This window comes from Equus quagga, chromosome 17, assembly GCF_021613505.1.
Source record: "Equus quagga isolate Etosha38 chromosome 17, UCLA_HA_Equagga_1.0, whole genome shotgun sequence".
NCBI classification, from domain to species: Eukaryota; Metazoa; Chordata; class Mammalia; order Perissodactyla; family Equidae; genus Equus; species Equus quagga.
The window spans coordinates 3,317,390-3,329,714 of NC_060283.1; the positions used below are offsets into that span (position 1 = coordinate 3,317,390).

General features: G+C 57.5%; 1 protein-coding gene across 7 annotated transcripts in view; it reads right to left on the bottom strand.

The window, feature by feature from the left end:
• ANO1 (anoctamin 1) overlaps positions 1-12,325 on the bottom strand; it is a 166,076-nt gene that overhangs the window by 22,251 nt on the left and 131,500 nt on the right. For 3 of the 7 annotated variants that reach the window (XM_046643436.1, XM_046643437.1, XM_046643434.1), the window contains 6 exons: positions 9,052-9,134; positions 7,091-7,102; positions 6,413-6,484; positions 4,098-4,175; positions 3,028-3,102; positions 35-236 (listed from right to left, as the gene is read on the bottom strand). In XM_046643436.1, the coding sequence (XP_046499392.1) occupies positions 35-236; positions 3,028-3,102; positions 4,098-4,175; positions 6,413-6,484; positions 7,091-7,102; positions 9,052-9,134 (522 nt within the window). The remainder of the gene's footprint in view (positions 1-34; positions 237-3,027; positions 3,103-4,097; positions 4,176-6,412; positions 6,485-7,090; positions 7,103-9,051; positions 9,135-12,325) is intronic. The other 4 variants (XM_046643440.1, XM_046643438.1, XM_046643435.1 and 1 more) reach the window with 3 other exon arrangements.

Below are 12,325 nucleotides of genomic sequence, written 5' to 3' on the forward strand. Positions count from 1 at the left end.
CGGGGCACGGTCGTCCCAGAACGTGGGTACTCACCAATCTTGGTGAGCCACCTGGCGATGCAGCCGTAGACCTCGTCCAGGAGGATAATGACCACCAGGTTGATGATGACCGCAGTGGCCGTGACCGTGACCCGGATGTTGGACCTCACCGACGGGGAGGAGTTCATGGCTAAGGCAGCGGCCGTGGAAATTCTGTAGATGATGACTCCGAGGACAATGGCAAAGGTCACGGCAATCTGCAGAGGGAGGAGGGGACGGATGCTCTTGGCTGGGCCCACCCGGGTCTCATCGGACGTCCCCCTTCTGCCTCCTCTGCCCCCCCCAACCCCCCACCCCGCAGTGCTTCAGCTTCCAAACAAAGACAGACACTTCTTGTCGTCCACCAAATGCCAGGGGTGTTACGGGTGTTAACGTCACAGATGGGTGGATGAGGGGCTGGTTTCTGTTCTACGGAGACAGTTCAGAGACGTTAGGTGACCAGGCCAGGTCACCCAGCGCATGAGCTGGGGTTGACCGGGTGGGTCTGAGCTTCAAGTCTGAAGTTTGTGGGATCCACTGTGGGGCATCATGCATTCTCTCTCCCCACGGTCCCCAAAAGGACACAGGTTGGCCGCAACCCCGGGGACTGCCTTGGCTTGTGTGATGGCAGGCTGACTACGGGGCGGTGACATTCTTGGATAGACTGCTGTTACGGAAAGCGGATGGGGCATGGCCTCATCCCATCCCGGGTGGGCAGTGCTGCAGGTCTGGCTGGGCGCCTTCTGCCAACCTCCCCAGGAACCACCAGCACTCTCCTGGCTCATCCCCGAGGGCGAGCCCCTCATCTTGCCAAACCCACTATTGGACCAGAACATTCCGTCAAACTCAGAGGCTGGCGGTTGCCTGCGAGACAGCGGTGGGAGCTGGCTAGGATGACAAGTTTGTTCTGTGTGGAGCCGTCCTTCTGCCTGGGTTCCTTTTCCTCCAAGGCCCTACCTCTGCCGGGAAGACCCGTCCTCACCCTGTCCTGCCCTGGGGTGAGGACACCTGAAAACCCCAATGCTGAGGACGCCCTGGGGATGGAGGGTGGCTGCGCTGGGTGGTCAGCCAAGGCCGACCACACCTGCGGGGTGCAGGCTCCGCGCTCTTCCCGCTCCCTCCTGAGCCTCGTGTCCCTCATTCCCATGAAGCCTCGCCCTGCTGGAAGGGTCCCTGGTGGCTCCCAGGACAGTCCTGCAGAGGCAGGGGCTGCGTGTGTGTCTCTCAGGTTGCAGCTGGAAAGGCTGTGTTTGGTTTACCCTGGAGCGAGACCCCAGCCGTCCAAAATTGAGGAAAGCTCTTAGTTTAGACTTTGGGCCCCTGAACTCTTCTGCACACATCAGGGGTGATTAAACAGGGGCCACTCCCTACCCAGGAAACCGGCCGCGGCGCCCACGCGACATCCTGGCGAGAGGGCGGCCTGGGGCGAGGTGTGGGTGCCACTCCCGGCCAGCTCCGGGAATGAGGGCTTTCCTTGGAAAATCCCTCGCTCCTGCCAAGAGGCCCCTCCCTGGAAAGGCCTGCCCTGGCCCCAGGGATGTAACCTGTGCCAGGAGGGAGGCGCGTATGGCAGCCGGGCCTGCAGGGTGACTCGGAGGAAGGCGCCCCCTTCTCCCCGTTGGAGGGCGGGTGTGCCCCCTTGAAGGGCAGCCCTCCAGCTGTCTCCCTTCCTGGGTGCAACCTCCCTCATGGAAGGAAAGGGCCATGAGGCCAGGGTTTGGCCCGTGTGTTCACAGTGGCGTCTCCAGGACACGTCACAGGTACTCAACCAATACTCGTTCAGTGAACAGAGCTCCCCAGCGGGGACCAAACTGACTGATGTGTCTGTGACGGGGTCACCAGAACATTGAGGGCCCACTGATTCCCTCCCTACCCCCACTCTTTGCTGGGAGCGACAACATGCCCCCTTCCCAGCCTCCTTGCAGACAGAGGTGGCCCCGCGAAACGGTCTGATGGGCGACATGCCAGCAGAGGCTGTGGGTGGGGCGTCCGGGAAACCCCTTCAAAGAGGGGGCACCGGCTTCCATCTCCTCCCCGCCTCCAGCCTGGAAGGTGGAAGGTGATGAGGGATCAAGACAAGCCCGGGCTCCGTGTCTCCAAGTCGGTACGGAAGAGCGGGACCCTGGGGCAGGCGGCCTGATTGGCACCTGGCTCCACCCCTCCTGGCTGGAGGCCTGGGGAGAGCAGCCACACCTGTGGCCTCAGTTTCTTCATCAGTAGGAGGGGGACGGGATGGGGACAGGCACCTTGTGAGGAGTGAAGGAGACTCCTCACAAGGCTCTTAGGCTGGCCCTGCACATGCTCAGCCTCGGTCCACAGCGGCCAACCCAGGGCCCCTGGGTACCAGGCAAGGGGCTGGGGGGCCACGCAAATCTCTGACCTCAGGTTCCCGGGCTGGACGAGGGGACGGCGATTTTTCTACAGGGCCCGAAGGGGGCCCTGACCTCCCGGGCGAGGACGAAAGCAGAGCTGGCACGGGGGCGGAGACATTCCACGGTGGAGGCCCCATCAATTTGGGATTAAAATCCCCAAAGAGGGTGGAGGCACCGGGCGACTTATTCAGATCAGCATCATCCACGAGCCCAGGGTCCAGACCCGTGGTCACTTGAGTAGCACCGTTCTAAGTTTTGTCCTGTCTCTGCATTATTTACTTAATGTTGCCCTTTAAAACTCCGCAGTTTTGTTTTAAATAAGATGTGTGAAATCCCAGGTTTGAATGACCAGTTACTCCAACGTGTCACTCTCAGAACGAGAGACGCGTATCAGAGACTGTGTGCAATCATCTCGTGACCTCCGGGCGTGCGGATCCCCCGGGGGTCACTGTGGAACCCGGGTCCCTGCCCACCTTAGGGGCAGCGGAGAGAGCTCCCCCAACCCCCGCCGCCCCACCACGCCCTGGGGTCACAGCAAAGCCAGGTCGATGGCTGACCCCGCTCTAGGTGAGCTCCGCACAGCTCCCTGTGGGTGGGGTCCCCTGATCTCCTCCCCCCTTAGCCTTCCGGAACTTACCATGAAGACAATGGAAACCAGGTTGGTGAAGTAGGCTGGGAAGCGGTCCCTCCAGGTGAGCTTCACCTTGTCTGTCTGCAACGCCAAACAGTGCAGGGTCACCCGGGGGAACCATCACGGTGGAGAGAAGTCTGCGTGTGCGCGCACTCACGTGTGTGTGCGTGTGCCCGTGGGTGTTTGCGTGAACAACTTGGACAACAGAAATACTCAGAAACATCTTTACAAAAATGCCTGCAGGTGATGGATGATGCAAACATGGAGCTCAAAGCAGCGTCTGGGGCCTCATCACTCGGGAGATGATGTTATGCAATGACAGAAACGCTTGCACAACGTGCTTCCTCTGTGCACGGGGCGTAGAGCGCCAAATGGCCCTTCTCTCGATCAGACTCTTGGACTCAGGTCCGGAAGAAGCCTGGATCTGGAGGCCATTTGTGTGTCTGAAAGCCTCCCTTCTAAGGCCAGAAGATCTGAGATGTTGTGCCCTTCGCCACCCAGACCATAATAGTTATTTTCCTTCGCAGAGCAAGTTGAAACACGCAACTAGCGTGACAAGTGAGAACGCCATCGGCCGCGTAGCAACGGTGCGCCGTGGTGACAGGCGGCCCGGAGGCTCCCTGGCTCGGGGATGGGTTGGTCTGGAGGAACCTAAGTAGGAGCTTGTTGCTCACCTGGGATGTTTCGAGAACGGGGGTGGATTTTAAATGGGAAAATGCATGTATTAGGTTAAAGAACGCAGACGAGGGCATGACGCCAGAGGCCACTCATTCCAGGGGCGGGTGGCATGCGTGTTAACAAGAAGACCAAGGAGGACAGGTGGCAGGCAGTTGTGACAAGCTCCGAGTAAGGACAGAGCCCCCCCCCCCCCCCCACGAACCCACCGTAGCCATGCAGTGACATCTCAACACGCGTCACAGCTCGCTGGGCGCGGAAAGGAAGGCGGAGAAACACGGATGTGAATGTTAAAAAACAAAAAAACAAAAACACAACAGAATCGGTCGAGGAAAACACAACGGACTTTGGTCATCTGCAAACAGTCAAGACTCGCGTGGCCCCGAAGGAGAGAAAAGTACCAATTTCACCCCCGCCATGGCAGTCTTAACCCTCTGCTTCCATTTGTTTGTTGACTCCTCCGGAATATGCCGGCGCTTCTGAGGGCGGGTGGAGGGAACAAGAGAGCACCATGGGGTGACGCTTCCAGGCGCTGGCAGCCCGCGGCGCCCAGGTCGCGTCGCCCCCTTGGCGGCAGGCTCGCCCCGAGGCGTGCTGACTGCCGAGGCTGACTCAGGTGCTGGGCATTTTCCACCAGTAAGAGGTGGCAGAGACCCACATTCTCAAAGAAAGACTGTGACAGAGGTCACGGAAACAGACAGGGGTTTTGAGACAGAGACTCCAGCACGGGAGCTCGGGGGTCTGGAAGGCCCATCGCACAAGCCGGGTGCAGTAATCGACATGGTGCATCTACGCAAAGGCACGATTATTCTGAGCATTTTATGCCAACGGGAGGGAAGTCGCACCCAGAACTGTTGAGTTTAATGTACCAATTCAGGGGTGGATCTTTTCTTTTTTTTTTTTCCCCTGAACGAATTTGGTGCCATAGCCGGGGGAAAAAAATGAAAACCAAAAGGTAGCTGCTGGGAGCCAGTGAGATGGAGGAGAAAATAAAGGGTGTACCCGCCAGAAGCGTACAGGGCCTGCGGTGACCCTCAGAGCCCGGCAGAAATTAACCTGGACCTTTGCACGTGGTCGAAGGCCTTGGGTGAGAGCCTGGGAGATGCTCCCGGCACAGCAGCCCCAATCCACTGTCGCAGCGGGATTTAGTCCCTTGACTTAAAGGGACCTGGCATGTGCCACAAAGCTTTTTTTTTTTTTTCTCCTTAGGAGGGAATGAAACACCCATCCCTGCTCAGGCTGAGGATGCGGTACCGAACACGGTCTCGGTGGCCCCCAGTGGAGGCCTGCAGGGCTTTGGAGGCAGTGGCGTCCCTGCCTCTCCCTTTGGGAGGAGGAAACGAGCCCAGAGGGGCTAATGGAGCTGGTCAGGGACCCAGGTGGCTGCTCAGAAGGCAGCCCACACTGGAACATGCGCATGTTCTGATTTGTTCCATTGAAGAGGCGGTCTCCTTATTTGGGGCGAGAACTCACACTTCCGTGGTTATTTTCTCTGCACTGAGTCCCGCGCAGGCTCTGAGGGGGTGCTGAGGGAGGCGTACCCCTTTTCAGCTGCAGTGGGGACTAAGCTGGATTTTTGACGTGTGATGGGAGCTGGGGCCCGAGAGGGGGCTTCTGGGGCACCCACTTTACCCCACGGGTAGGATTTTGGCAATTGCAACCCCCGGCTACTTTGAACCAGCAAACCCTGTCCATGTGACACAACGACAAGGAAAGACAGACCCAGGGGTTTGTCCCGATCAGTCCCAGAGGCTGGGTGTGCCAATGGGACAGCGAATGCTGGGAACTGGGAAGAGCAGCCTTCAGCTGTTCCCCATGCCTTCATGGCCTGGAGCAAACCTCCCCAGCCGCAGGTAGAGGCTGACGAGGGCTGGGGGGCGTGGGGAGGGAGCTCCGTGCTTATCATGTGAAAAAACCTCCTTAAAAAATAGCCAAGCATCTTTAGAGGTCTGTGAGAATTCAGGCTGCAAGTGTAAGACCCCCAACTCGAATGAGAGGTTTGGGGAGAAAGAAGGGCATTTATGATCAAAAGATCATGGCCTTAAGAGCATCACAAAACCATCTCTCTCACTCTCGTAGTCTGTGAGTGAAACAAGGCATTGGCCGTTTGCTCAGGCGCCCTGCTGGGGCAAACCCTTCCATTTCCTCATTCAACACAGAACACAAGGGGTGGCCACCAGGAACATCCAGCGTACTGCAAAAGAGCTGCCAAGCGACCTGGTTCTCGATGTTGAAATGTTGGCTGAAGTTTGAGATCACCCTTAGGATAGATTAAGAAGGCAGATCTACAGCCGGTGTGACAAATTACGGCCTGTGGCCAAATCCGGCCCCCTGCTTGTTTTTATAAATAAAGTTTTATCAGAACACAGCCAGGCCCATTTGTTTACCTGTTGTCTACGGCTGCTTTCATGCTATAGTGGCAGAATTGAGTAGTTGTGACAGAGGCCTGCAGAGTCTAAAACACTATCTGACTCCTGTCTGGGTGCCAGCCCCGAGTCTACAATGTTTGCTGACCCCTTGGTTTATACTCTTGATGAACATACAGTGTTTGCTAACCCCCTGGTCTATACTGTTGATGAATGTACAGTGTTTGCTGACCCCTTGGTCTATACTGTTGATGAATGTACAGTGTTCGCTGACCCCCTGGTCTATACTGTTGATGAACATACAGCGCTTTTTTACTGCTGGGAAAGCCAACTGGCAGCGGCCACCGTACCTCTTTGCTTTTGGATTCTTTCCTAAGCGACTTCTCCAAAACTCTGGCTTCATATTCGGCCCTGGGATGGTCCTGCGAAAGAAACCATGTCAACATGGAGCCTTGTTAATTGCGAGTTGCAGATTGCCCCACACAAGCACACATGGCAAATTCAGTCCATAGACGCGCCTTGAGCGCCCTCCGGGGCCAGTTCCTGGCTGGCTGTCTGTGCCATTTCTAATTTAGAATTCCCCGTGCGCAGTCCGCCCAGGACTGTCCCCTTGTTGGGGACCCCAGCCCATTGGGAAGGCCACAGACTCTGGCTCTGTGTCCTGGAGGCAGGAGAGTCTATGCCAGGCTGCGGCTTGACCCGTGGCCCGCTTTCTCCTTGTGAACAGCCAGCCGTGAACGGGCCCCCGAGAACGTCCTATCAGGAGCCGTGGGGGTCAGAAGAGACGGCAGTAAGTGACAGCAAGCGCAGGCACCCTGGGGCGCCAGGCCTCGGGGCAGCCCAGAGCAGATCAGCGAAGGGCGCTGGAAGGGAAGACAGGGGTTAAGAGAGACCGGAGACCGGGGGAAGCAGAGACCCCGCCCGCCGTGGAACCGTGCCATAGAGACAGACGGATCAGGTGCGAGAAGGCCCCTCTCCCGGGGAGACAGGCTGTGGGAAGATAGAGGAGCGACAAAAAAATTCCAAACCTTGACGGCCTCCTTCGGGGAACCAGAAACGGAAAAACAAAAACAGAAAGATTTCATTACTCGTGCTGCTTTTTAAGAAATAAGCCACGTCCTCTAAAGATAATTTTCTCAAGAACCGGGAGGAAGGCGGATGGGCGCCGGTGGCCGAGGACGACTCGGGCAGCTGGGACCAGCTAAGGGCCACTGCCGCCTGAGGGTGACGGCAAGCTGCGTGTTTCGGGAATTCCCGAGGGAGCGCCGGGCTGACACTTCTTCACTCAGGGAGGGACACACAGGCCAGATGCCCGACACACGCTCCCTTCTGCTCCGACAGCCAAGGCCTGCGGTTCAGACTCTGCCTGGGGTGATTAACTCCCCAACGGGGCCCAGGCCACCATGCAGGGCTCACTTTGCGGGACTCACTCATGCCCCCGGCGCCCGGTGCCCAACGGCTCTGATCGCCATCCCCGAATCAGGCGCCCGAGCGATCCGAGTGAAGAGCTCATGGGACGGGTCCCCCAGGGGCTGAACAAGGGGACAGCCTGGCTCCTTCCCAGCCCCAACTGTCCCCCAACCACGGGGATGACCTGAAACGGACATTCTAAATCTTCTAAAATAATGAGACGGTGACTCTTTTTTTGTTCTATTTGCATCTTGAAACGGGAGCCAGGAAAGAATCTGCCCAGGCAGACGGCTGACCCGGACCCCACCACGGGGACAGGGTGCCTGGCTTCACCCCTAAAGAGCTGCGTGTCAAGGACAGGGTGCACAGGTCTCGGTCTGGCCCCTGGCTAGCCCGATGACGGGTTATGGGGATCTTACTGGGTTCTGCTCTAAGGGCTTTATATCTATTGACCCACTGAGATCCCCTCAAACCCTATCGAATGAGGACTATGCCTCAGTCCCTACTTGAGAGGTGAGGACCCGGATGCACAGAGACCTTAAGCGACTTGCCCCAGGTCACACAGCAAGGGTGGTGCCGAATCAGGGTGGAACCCCACGGCCTGGCCCCAGAGGCCCCACCGTGCCTCTCCCAGCAGACTCTAGTCCCCTTGTCTATCGACAATATTGTCAGCACAGAGCCCGCACATCAGCTTCTCTGACCGCACGACACACTTGGCCGAAGAGGGACCGACCGACCCAGCCTTGGGAGCGAGCACGTCGTGTGGGAAATACAATAGGAATATTTAAAAAGAGTGACGGAAGCGATTTCCACAGGACAAGGAAAATGCATGAGAGGTTTCTCCTTTTAAAAAAAAGGTGCACGGTGGTTTATAAAATTACGTGGCAGTCGTGGGCCACATCTTACACCTCCGCTCTGTGCCGCGGCTATTTGTGGGGACCGATTTTCCTTCTCATTCACGCTCACCCCACGGGGAATTCTGGCTGGAGCTGGCAATTTGGGACAGGGCTGTGGCAAGGCTTCCCCTGGGGGACCCCGGGCAGAGGGGTTCACCCCCAGCCCAGCATCCCTTCGATCCCGAATGCCCCCCTCTCTTTGGAACATGGAGATGCCCAGCATCTGGTCCTCGCTCTCCTGGGAAAGCATCTGCTCCCGCTTCTCAGCCACGCCTCACCACAGGCGGGAAGCGGGCTCTGACGAGCACAGGTTTGGCACCAGGACAAAGGCTCAGAGCCGCGTTTGGGACTTGTCCTCATTGGCGGCGGCAGTCCCCTCCCCAGACCCACCGGGCCTCCCCCAGACACGATGAGGTCAGTGTGGTGAGCCCTGGCATGTGGCCCTGACCGCGCTGGTGGGTGGCGCGTCTGTGTGAGCATCGAGATCAGAAACACTCCAGCAGACATCCGACGGTCGCCCAGGCAACCGCGGGTGATTCAAACACCAGAGAGAGGAGCTGGGAAGCAGACAAGGGAGCTGCCTGGCCCGGGCTTCACGACCTCCCGCTTCCACGTGAGTCGCCAGAAGGTATCGGGGCGGACACAGGGGAAGGCATGGGGGACCCGCCACCAAACCCACTCACCTCCTCCTCCTCGAAGCCGGTGAGGTCCCAGCGGTAATTCAGCCGCATCTGTTTCCGCTTCCAGTGTTCCATGAAGGTGGCGGCTGCAGGCAGGGAGGAAAACCAGACAGTCAGGGGCGCCCCCGAAACATCCGATGACATAAAAGCATCCTCCTCTTCTGCACCACTTGGTGAGCGAGGGTGACGGCGTGCTGGACCATGAACGTCACATGAACTGACCCGGTCAGTTCTCTGGCCGGTCCTGTGAGGCAGGGGATTGCTTTCCCATTGTACAGATGGAGAAACTGAGGCACGGGGAAATGAAGGCCCGGCCGAGTTTACTCAGCCAGCCAGAGAGGGGCCAGGCAGGCTTCTCCCAGAGCCTGGGCTTTTAACTGCCCTGTTTGACCAATATTGGGGACCCCAGGTCACAGGTGGGGGTCCTGAGGTCGGAAAGGGTGAGGGGTGGGCCAAGGCCACGCACCCAAGCTTCCAATCCACGCAGGCGGTCTGACTGCTGAGCTGCACTCCTAGCCACTACATCTTGCTCCACAATCTTAACAGACTGAACATAGTTCAAACGCCCCCTCCTCCGGGAAGCCTCGGATCATCCCCCGCAGTGTCAGAAAGGAACCAGCTCCTTCAGGGATCTCTCCTGCTCCGGGCGTCCACACTGCCCTTCCATTAGGATCCCTGTCCCGTGTGGAGTGGCCCCTCTGAGGTGAGGCACAGGGGTAGGGCCTCGTTCATCTGGATTCCCGGCATACATCAGTGGCCGGCACAGACAGGGCTCAGGAGTGCTCACTGAATGAATGGACGGTTTCTGTGAGCACCAGTGGCGGAGCTATTTATCAGTAATGCTCCCCCCAACAGAGGCCGATCGGCAGAGGCTGAGGGTGGGCAGCAGGTGACTCAGAGCTCAGGATTCTTGAGCTGTTCTGTACCAGGCGCTGTTGGAAAAACCATCACGTGAAGTATCAATCTGAGTTAAACCTCACAGTAATCCTAGGAGGGAGGTGCCATTCCTTCCTCCGTTTTTCCGGAGGAGGAAACTGAGGCTCAGAGCAATTAAATGGCTTGTCTGATTAAGTGGTGGCATCAAGATGGAAATAAAATGAGATGAGTAACCGTGACACTTTAGTGCAAATTCACCAATGTGGTCCTTCGCTGGGGAAGAATGCAGCTTTGGCATCGGCAAGAAGTGGGTCTGAAGCTACTCATCTCCCAGCTCAGAGAGCTTTAGTCTACACAGAATGTGCCCCCTCCCCATTAAAGTGAGGAGAGAACAGGGTCGCTGAGTTTGCCTGTATTTGTACATAATTTGGTACACTTTAAGTTTAGCTACTGTCCCAGTCAAGCCCAGCCAGGAGACAGGAACCTCTCCAGGTCTTTCCAAGTGGGGTAATTTAATCCTGGAAATTGGCCACATGGGTGATGAAAGAGCTCAGAAGACAAGGAAGGGATGGTGAGACCACCCAGAGATTAGCAATGGCAGGCAGCTGTTGCCAGTCCAGGGGTGAAGGGACAACGGGACGTGGTGTTACAAGGGCCAGAAATTGGGGCTGCCCAAAAGAAGCTGGGATCGTGGATGGAGGGATTTCTGGTGGGGGTCAGAGCCACGCAGGAGACAAAGCCTCTACCAGGGATGCCCCAGGAAGCAGAGGGAGATGGGGAGAAATACCCCGGCTTCTCCCCATCCTCTGCCTTCTGATCTCCCATCAGGGCTTCCCATTGGCTGAACCGAACAGGAAATGGGAGAGCAAAGGAGCCTGGGAAATGTAGTTCCCTGTGCTACAGATTGGTACTCAGCAGACACACACTGAGCAGCATCACGGTGGCAAGGACTCCAGGGGGGGCCGGGCACCTGCCGCCAGGAAGCCTGTGGTCTGGGCGGGCCCACCTGCGGCCGCACCACGTCCCGAGAAGGAAGACGTGAGGATGCTTCCTCCCGCTTCTTTTGACCTGTCCTTCATCCACTGCGGCGGCAGAGGTCGGGGCTGTCTGACCTCTTCCGTCCTGGCAGGTGCCTGGCTCCCTCCCTGTGATCTGACGGCCGTCCCTCTCCGTCCTCCTCTGCCCGCCCACGGCAGCGCCTCCCTCTAGACCTCGGGCCGAGGGGGAGCAGACACATGCGGGAGGGCCGGCTCCACGCACAGCCCGGGACTCGGGTTGTTTCCCTCCCCTGTCCTGGCCGCCCCCATGTCCTCCCCATTCCCAGGCTCGCCCATGCCCGCCTCCCGCTCCTGCAGCTCCTCCTCCCTCCCCCCACCCAGCCTGCAGCGTGAGAACACGTCATCTTTACCGACGACGCCCCGGGGCGCACGCTCTGTGCTAGAATGGACCGACGTCAGCTAACCCAATCCTCGCAACAACGCTACGCGGGACGGATGATCTCTGTTCACAGATCGACAGGCAAGAACGGAGCCTCAGACCGTCAAACGCTACGGCCAGGCACGACTCAGATTAACAGCAGGAGTGGACTCAGAACCTCGCTCTGTTGCACCCCAGCGTCTATTCTGAACCACCACACTTGACTGACCTCTGTAGAGATAGTGATATTCTTTATGGCAATAATAATCACAGTCAGAATAAGCGTGTGATTATTAGAGAAAAACTTGTACTGCCATTTTATGGATGAGGAAAGGGAGGCACAGAGAGGTTAAGTAATCTGCCCAAGGTCACACAGCTACGCAGCTGGTATTTGAACCCAAGCATTCTTGCTTAGAATTTGTACTGTTAAATGTCTTAAGATAGATACAAGGGGCTTCTCCCAGAGGCATCTGCGGGCTGACTAGGACTAAGACTGGAGCCTGGTGGCCAGGAAAGGAGACGTTATATTGACAAGGCTTGTCTGGTTTGGTTATGTTTAAGAGATAAAGACATTTTATATAAAATTATGAATTTCCCACTTCTCCTTTAGAAATCAGAAGCATTGGCACCAGAAGCCTGTAGCTGAGGGGCGGCCATCCCTTTGTCAAAGCTTAGGCATACCTTCTCCACTTGGCCACAGACCCCACCATGCCCTATTGCCTGGACTCTGTGGCACTGAGTTTGCCATGCCTGCTTTGGAGCAAAAGGGTAGGGTTGTCGAGTTCAGGCCTGACCAGCAGGAGGGGAGATGTGAAGGCTCGTGCTGAGCCCAGGGGGCAGTCCTGAGGTCTCAGCTCAAAGCTGGGCATCATGAGCAACACGAAAAGCCACCTTCCACTGGCCTGGGCAAAGGCAGGAAGAAAACCGAGTGTCCGTCCCTCACAGCTGTGCTCCTGCAGCCCTCCCACCCTACACCAACCATGCG